We start from the raw sequence: 9,062 nt of genomic DNA, 5'->3' as shown, positions 1-9,062 counted from the left end.
GCTGTGACAAGAGAGGAAGGAAAAAAAATAAAAAAATAGGACACTTGCTAGAATTACTCCGATTTTAATCCCCAATTCTCCTCTAAGTCCAACAAAGACTTACAATTTTAACTCGGCAACATATCCTCAGGGATACGCTTCGTCTTATATTAGTCCACCCACGAACAATCCATCAGGTTTTGAATATAATTGAATATATTTAGAATAGGATGTTCACCACTCAGGAATTAAATAATAATGACCACTGTTAAGGAAAATAAAATTAATTCTTTATACTACCAATTACAAATTAACGGGCCAGCTAAAAAACACACCGGATTTACATGTATGATTATTATAATGAATACACATGGCGTCGAAGTAATTCGTCTATTTCTCGTGTTTAAAAATATGCATATATTTAATTTTAGTAATAATAATAATTAAATAGATCTATTCGACTTATTATGAGATGTACTTGAGGATTATGAAGAAGAATATATGGTGGATTAGCGTCTGCCCTATCGACCAAAGTAAATGCAACAACGACCATTACTTGATATAGTAAAAATATGAATATATAGTAATAAAAAAAAGTGATCATAAATCAACAAAATCTCTTATAGAATACGAGTAAAAATCCATGCAACCACTACTTTCTTACTTACTTACTTCTTTCTTTTAATGCTTGTGTCGATTGTTTGTAAATAATATATTAAAAATAAAATATATATATATATATATACATATATATTATAATCATATATAAAAACTTGAATTTAAATAATAATAGTAATAATCAGATGCTTCAAAAGTAATGAAAATATAATCATAGTAATATTTAGTAGTAAAAACATATCATCAATACTTCTTCAGAAAGGAGGGAGCAGCACACGTCTTGACAAGGGGAAAAATGATAATAATAATATATCAATACTTATTAAGAAAAAGAAGAAGTATTGATAGGATATGAATTAATAAAAGAATGTAAACTATCAAAGTAGCAGTGTGGTGGCGTGGTGCTTGCTTCTTTCCTTATTTTTTGCTTCAATTGGTTAATTAATGCACACAAATAGAACCACAACCACCAGCAAAGTAGGAAGTGTCTTAGGAGTCTTAGTAGCAGTAGCAGCAATAGCCTTCATTCAATAACTAAGAGGTCATAAATACAGAGTTCAGATCTGAGTGGCTTCATGCCCAGCAAGAATGTATAAATTAATGCCTCCAGCCTCGCAACCTTCAATGACCAGTCCATTCGAGCCGTCATACAATGTCTGTTCTGATGCGGCACTCTCCATTACGTTGTGACTTTGTACGACAATAATCCTAAGGGGTGATGTAATAATAATACATTAATAGATAGATACATTCCATGTTTGTAAGTTAACTTATAGTCATATGTATGTAAGTGTATGGAAGAAAATAAGAATTTGTGAATAATCAAGGGGGATTAGTGTTGAATTGGGTTAAAAAATTAAAAGACTGCAGTCCCATCAGTGCGGTCCTGCAACAGCTGAATTGACGTAGTTATTACCTACAGCGTTAATTCATCTATTGATGTTTGATCATAACCTCTTTTAAAGCACCAACCTGTCGGTGTTTCAAAGAGACAAGATATCTGAAGTTTAAAGTAGGTGTGTGGCTTGAGCGTAAAATACATAATTTTTACTGACGTCATAAATTACATAATGATTGAAGGAGAAACCATTTTGGGGCCTCAAAATTGATATTTTTACTTCATAAAATGGATAACTTTCCAATTAATCTTCATGAAACTTATCAAATCGCATTAAGAATATATATATATAACATAACATCTACACTTAATACTATTTGATGCTAGTATTGTACAGACCCTTATTTATGACTGAATACTGCAGTCCCGTCCAGTCCAGTTCCAACCTACATATCTGTCCTAAAACTTATAAATTTCGACCCTTGATGACGTCATTCAACTTAATTTCTTTAATCAGTTCTTGTACTGGATGTACGAAGGATTATTCCAAAGACTGAATAGGACTGGACCGAATAAATAAGAACTGACACAAGGGCAAGATTTGTACAATTTTTATTTTTATCTATTAGGGATGGAAAAAATTAGATAATTAGAGGAAAAATTTGATTTTTTCCATTATAATAGTTTATTTTGATCTACAAAACGGAAATAAGATTGTATTAAGATGTAATAACATATCCTTAATACATTTTAGGGTCAGATATATAATAAAACTAGGCAATTCAGGGATAAAAATTTTGACGACACTAAGGTTGAAGTCCTTTTATTTGCTAACCCCATTTTAAAATCCAATAATTCACTATTTTCTATAATATTAAAGACAAAAGGGGTTTCATTGTTAGAAAACTTGGATGTTTAGGCCCCTAAAATGGCCGACATCAAAAATGCTGACGTCACGTGAAAACGCTCTAAACTGAAATATTATACGTTCTAGCTATTAGTCATTAATATTATTACCTTCGCTTTTATATTCACCAATCCTAACTAGGAGTGAAGAAGATAAAAAGATAGCTAGCACGGAAGGACAAACTAATCGGTCCTAATTACCGATTAGTTGGTAAAAAAGATCAGGTATATAAAAAAAGACAAAAAGGGAGGGAATAAAAGACTGATTAGGAAACAGTCCTTGGACCAATCCAACACTAAAGGAGATAAAAAAAATAGGGAGGTATTCGTGAATTTGGTGGGGATATGAAAAAAAGAAAAGAAGAGATCCCATCATGCTCTTCCTCAATGAGAACAATAATAGAGGGGATAATATGTACAACAATGTCTGTACATACAAAATAGAAGTGCAGAGAATGTGAAATATTTTTTTATTATCACCAACGTAGATAATTTTATAAAGCCCCTCTTCCCCCATCTCCTTCTTTATAGGTATTTATATTATTTTTATATATCATTATTGACGATAATATTGATGAAACTAAAGGCCTAAGTTATATATACTACAACAAAATAAGAAGATTGATTCAAATATAGTATTGGATATTTTTGTATGTAAGTAAATATCAATGTAGGCCCTAGGGTCAAAGTCAAATAAATATATATAAAAGTAATATTAAGCACAACCCCTCCCTTGGAACCTTATCAATCTCTTTTTGACTCACACAGAGTGCCCATCTACATAAAAGCAAGCTCGGACAATTTGAAGAATGTTGTTGAGGAGAGCAGCTTAGCTGTCATGACGTTTCATTAGTTCAGCTACAATCAATTGTGAAGGGGAGAAAAGGAAATAAACAAACATTTCACAACAAATCATTAAGGTTACTTTCCGTCATTTATGAGCACCCTCAAATGTTCAATCAGGTTTTGAATATAATTGAATGTAGCAGGAAGGAAGTTCACTACTCAGGACATAAATAATAATGATAACAGCTGAGGAAGAGAAAATTCAATCTTCAGATTACCTATTCCAAAAAAAAGGGGCCATCAAAAAAATTCACAAGATTTACATCACTAGATATACGTATAAATTATTCAGTGTAACATGAGTTTGCTTATGAATGACGGCGAGTAACGCATAGGAGTTATAAGTGTAAGTCCTTGCTGGAATCGGAGTAGAATTGATGATTGACATCGGAGAAATTCATGGAAATATGATTGCTAGATTCGGAGTGGGATTTGTGTTTATTTCCTTCATGTCATAGCTATTTGTGGCTAATTTAATAAAACGTCCTAACAGCTATGCTGCTGTTCTTCAAAACACTATTCAAATTGTCAGGATGACCACGTTCATTTTCGGGTTTTTTTTTTAAAACTTAGTTTTGGATAGTATTATCTTGAGCTATGGTGATATCTCAATTAATTATTGACATATGCATTTACGTATATTTATGAAGAAAGGATTTAATCATTTTCTTGATTATTATTATAAAAGATTGCTTTTGTGCAACACACATGTTTTTAAAAGTACCCTAAAAGACAAGGGGAATATAGGGTTATAAATCATTAAATGATACACAAAAAAAAAAACACAACACAACTTGTGAAAAGTGTGTGTATGGCGTGCGAATAGTCGTTATAACAAATTTGTCCCATATATTTAGCAAAAAGTAAATATATAAAAACGACAAAAAAATTAGAAAATAAAAAAATGAAACAAAATGATTCAACAACAATGAAGCAAACGTAATTATAATAATGAAGGAAGATAAAAAAATTAGGAATTTGGAATGATACAAAATCTATGTATTACACATAATATGAGAGTAAATAAATAAATAATTTATGGGTCATGAGAAAAGATCTCCTCGTCATCATTCATATAACTTATGAATTAATTTTAACAAAAAATTCCTCGCAAAAAATAAAAAAAGTTATTGTGCAAGGATTTGAGCAAAAAACTGTATTTTTCTTTCAAATCTGAATGAATTTTTTAAACGAAAATTTGACTAGACTACGTAAACAGGAGATATGTATGCGTATTAATTATGATCTACACATCAACTATAATCTTTTATTGACTACATACAATTAATCAACAGTAGTTTTTTGGGGGGGATAGTATACTTAAGTATATAATATATGTATTTATAAATAGCAAGCTTTTCTAAATAAAAACAAAAAATAACTTTAGTTATAATTAAATCATTATTATAAGGATGAGTCGAAGAACAATATTAGTAAACACAGCAACAACAGTAGCAGACCTGCTTAAATTCAATTGAAAGCGCCTTTTTTAAAGTAAATGTCTTTGTATCAAATAAAAAAAATCATCCCGCAAACTGTTGAATAAAAAAATCAAAAGCTGTTTTCATGCCCTGCCAGAACGTAAAGATTTTGTCCGGTTTCGCTAGATGATTTATCTGTTGGTCGACTTGATAAGGAAACAATTCTGAATGATTTCCAAGAAGCAGCAATTTAAAAAAAGTATAAAGAATGGAAGAAATAGAATAATGACGTTTAATGATAAATTATTATTATTCATTATCTACATCAATCCATAATTTATTAATTATATATATTTTTAGCAATAAATAGCATAAATTGCATTTAAAAATAAATCCCGTATGTATCCGGTATTGACTTACCTATCAGAGCCTAAAAGCTTAAAAACTCTTGTACGATCACAAATTTCCTGAGTGACTTCACTATTTTTAAAACTACGTCCTTGCATTCCATGACGATGAAACGCCAAGACACTGTCTGCAAGGCATACGATGGCATTTATCGAAAATTCAAAATGAAGTTCGGATGATTGGCGTTTACTAGACTTAATTTTTCCTTGTAAATTGACTACTTTCACGACATCTGAAAAAAAAAGAAGCCATAAATGAAGAATATCGTATGATGAGGAGTTTTAAAATGATTTAACTTACTATCATAAGAAACGAGTATGGTATCTTTTTCAAGTTGTGTAACTGCATGAATATTCATCAAATCTTGTTTAGGAACAACTGTTTGCATGCCATCAATATCCTCCAATTCGTCAGAATGAAACCAAGCTGCCGATGAGTTTAAATTAAGCATTTCAAATTTTAAAGACCTTCCATCGTATCCTCGGCGTACATTGACGCAAACAATAGGATATTCAAGATCCGGCGTAATTATCATTTCGAAAACACGAGTTGGATTGACTAAATTACATTCAAAATGCTTCAATAACATAAATTTGTTGAGAGGGTCGTACCACTGCATCAGAAAAACCCCTTGAGGAGTTGCCCCACACAAATATTTATACCCGTTGTAAGGATTTCGCCCAACACAACATTTTATAACACCTTTAGTATTTGGAACTTTAGTGGTCATAGTAAACTTTTTGGGAAATAACTTTGAGGGAATTTTGTGCATTGCATTCATAGATATAGTAAGTCGATCACTTTGTTTCGAATGAAGACCAAGTAGATCATGTCGATATAGAGAGCACGTTTTGCCTAGAGAATACATGAAAGGAACTTTTTTAATACAATGCTGATAAAGTGCTATAAGTTTAGCTACCAGATTGAGTCATGAGAACATCCTTAATAACAAACATCCACACTGTTCTTCGAGGATATAAAAGATCCATCGCGTTTTCATGAATTTCATTTAAATTCAAAGTGTAAATTCCTTCTTCTGCTCCAACCAATATATGCTGATTATTTGTTTCCGGATGAACCCAAGATGCCGTACAATTAATCCTCAACGGACAACCATTGAAAACCTACAATCGAATGCATGTTTTAAAAAAAATCCTAGATTCCAATTATAATACGAAACCTTTGAAAAACATGCTCCCATGTGAACTTTAGGAGTTGGAGGGAGTCCATTAGAAGCAGGTTTATTCGATCCTGATTGATCTGTATTGGTAGAGGCTTGCTCAGAGCTATCATTACTATGACGATCTTTAAAGAGAGAGAGGGATAACAAGAAAATATGAATTAAACTCATATCTCAACTAGTGAGTTTTACCTTTATTAGGCCTAGGCTTTGAATCTGACAATGAACGACGCCGACACGTCGAAGTATTCTGATCAGTGGATATATTAATATTCTCTACTCTGTGGGACACATTGTCCTGTAAATTATTCGAGGGACTCCCCGAGTGACTTCGTCTATGACGATTACCATTAGAGGTCTGACTAGTTAACTTTATATCTCCAACTCTAAGAGAACTTTGTGGTTCGGTATAGTAATAATCCGCACTGAAATCAAAGCAACAAAATTTTATATAATATTTAAAGAAAAATCAAGAAGGCTCACATTCTGATTGTTTCGCTGGCAGGATCTTTCCAAGGTGCTGTTAGCTCACTATTGTTTAGTGCTTCATCTAAAGCCAAGTCAAGTTCCTGAAGTAAAAAGTCAGACTTAATCAAATTCACTTACGATTAGTTCAATACAATACCTCTCTAGTAGACTCTTCATCTTGATTCGAAGATAAAAGCCAACCGTTATTAGGTTTGCTCAACGGAGGAGGTACAGAGTACATGGGCGGTTCATTGTTAACTTTATATATAAAAAATAAAGCCAATAATTAATGTAATTAAGAGAAGAGTAAGAAAGTACACCCAACGTACCATTAATGTCTGTTTGATGTGCTCTAGACGACCTGGATGAAATTCTTGTGGGTACATTTTGTGTAAGTCCCTCGTCGTCAGGTTCTTCTACATATGAAGATGAGGAAGATTCAGGATTACGTGCTTTATTCAAAAGTTCCAAAGCGAGTCGGGGTGTTAAATCAGATGCCAAAACAAAACGGTTAAATAATAGTTTTTCCGCTCCAGGTCTTTTTTTGGGATTTTTTGTGAGAGATTCTTTCAAAAAGAGGTGAAAGTCTTTGCTCCATTTAGATTTATCTTTGAGGGTAGGAGGAGTATAACCGGACTTGGACATCAGAAAAAGAGCTCTCATAGGATGCAAATCAAACATCGGAGGTTGAAGTTCAGCAAGCTCGATAGCAGTAATCCCAACTGCCCAAATATCGCACAAATGGTTATATCCTCCTTTTCTTTCTACAGCAGCAACTTCAGGAGCCATCCAATACGGAGTACCAATAAAGGATTTCCTTTTACTAAGAGTAGCAGTAATTTGAGCAGAAACTCCGAAATCAGCCAATTTGACATCTCCTTTATCGCTTAAAAGTATATTGGCTCCTTTAATGTCTCTGTGCATTTTACCCATGGAGTGTAAATAAGCTAATCCTTTGAGAGTCTCACGACACATAAATGCAATTTGCTTCTCAGTTAAAGGCCCCGTAACTGGAAAATAATAGTAAAATACATTATAAGAAGTGTAATATAAAGTAACGCTAAAACAATCTTCTTTAAAGTGAAAAAATAAGTAATTCATTCCGTCTTTTGTCCTTGAATCTATGTAGAGTAATTTTGAAATAGTTCAAATAGAGCTATGCAAGTTAATGACAAGTGAAATAATGTTCTTTCAGAAATAGAGTAATATAATATAAGCATGAATAAAATGTTTAATAGGTAGTGAAATTTAATGAATGTGTCATTCCACTCATCTTCAAATTTCAATCCATTGGATATGGGTACAAGGGCCGAGACTATTGAACTATTGAATGTCAAAATAGGACCAAAAGTAGAAGAACTTAAACCTTACTCTGAATAAAAACTTATAGTTCAATTGCCTTGTATTATTATATACATGACCATAAATGTATTAAAAATATGTTATTACATCGTTATACAATCCTTTTTCCGTGTTGTAGATACAAACTAACTATTATAATGGAAAGAATAAGATATTTTCCTCAAACTATACTGGGTTTTTTTCGAACCTAATCTATCAAAAAAATAAAATATAGTAGAAATCTAAGGATTTTTATGAATTTTCAGTGCATACTACTTTGATTTAATTAAGATATAAGGGTAAAAGTAGTATTTAATGTAAGTTATCATAGGTATGAGAAATATCAAGTTTGATCCCCCCAAGATGGCGTCTCTTTCACTACTGATGCAGTTTATGGGATGAGTGACATGTTTGAAATATCCTGAAAAGTGAAAAGGGTAGAAAAACTAGAAGTGAATGAGTATTACTGTGATAGATATCCTGGAGAGAACTTCCTCCACAATATTCCATTGCAATCCATAGTTTATCCCTTCGAAGGTATGATCCATAGTATGCAACGATATTGGGATGTCGACAGTCTTTCATCATCAAGATTTCCTGCTGGATAACGGAGAAATCGTCCCCTTGCTCCAGTTTGATGACTTTAACCGCTGCAAATTCTCCAATAGAACTCGGAGAGCGTCTCTTGGACTTGTAAACATCTCCATAAGTCCCACTTCCGATTCGATGCAAGAGTTCATAATCGTCCAATGGATTTAATCGAGAAATGTCGGATGCAGCTAACATCGCTCGGCTACTTCCTTTTTTCTGAGAGGAGGAAGGGGCCGCCATCCCGATCTACTCATAGTATCATCCAAAGGACCTCTTCACTTCAGTCCCTTTCCGTTTCGTAGTTCCCCTTTTTTTTAATACTTGATTCCTCCAGTCTACTACTTCTGTCTTCAGAGTTGTCTTCTTCTATTTACGGCCACATTCTTCAAAAAATCAAATAGAAGTAGACCGTAAATAGCCCAAATATTCTTCTTTTCTTTTTCTCATTCACTCTTTTTCCTTCTTT

At 32.7% G+C, this 9,062-nt stretch overlaps 1 protein-coding gene across 4 annotated transcripts; it reads right to left on the bottom strand.

Annotated features, from left to right (window-relative positions):
* Positions 1–355: 355 nt before the first annotated feature.
* On the bottom strand, positions 356–9,050 carry hppy (MAP4K3-like protein hppy). Of its 4 annotated transcripts, none has more exons than XR_011779961.1 (11): positions 8,473–9,050; positions 6,994–7,674; positions 6,822–6,922; positions 6,680–6,765; positions 6,389–6,621; positions 6,197–6,321; positions 5,936–6,140; positions 5,317–5,892; positions 5,029–5,248; positions 4,648–4,832; positions 1,171–1,305 (listed from the first exon to the last, which is right to left on the bottom strand). XR_011779961.1 is itself a non-coding variant. In XM_040711771.2 (10 exons), exons 1-10 carry the CDS (start codon positions 8,834–8,836, stop codon positions 1,155–1,157), a joined length of 2,721 nt encoding a protein of 906 aa, XP_040567705.1. In that variant the 5' UTR covers positions 8,837–9,050; the 3' UTR covers positions 356–1,154. The 4 variants fall into 4 exon arrangements, 2 of the variants coding, with proteins under 2 accessions (XP_040567705.1, XP_040567704.1); XR_011779962.1 differs by having other exon boundaries at positions 5,317–5,871; XM_040711771.2 differs by lacking the exon at positions 4,648–4,832 and having other exon boundaries at positions 356–1,305; positions 5,317–5,871.
* Between the last annotated feature and the right edge of the window lie 12 nt (positions 9,051–9,062).

The sequence above is a fragment of the Lepeophtheirus salmonis genome, chromosome 5 (genome assembly GCF_016086655.4).
Source record: "Lepeophtheirus salmonis chromosome 5, UVic_Lsal_1.4, whole genome shotgun sequence".
Lineage (NCBI taxonomy): Eukaryota > Metazoa > Arthropoda > Copepoda > Siphonostomatoida > Caligidae > Lepeophtheirus > Lepeophtheirus salmonis.
The sequence above is the reverse complement of the archived record's forward strand: the minus strand, read 5'-3'. Positions and strand labels throughout refer to the sequence as shown.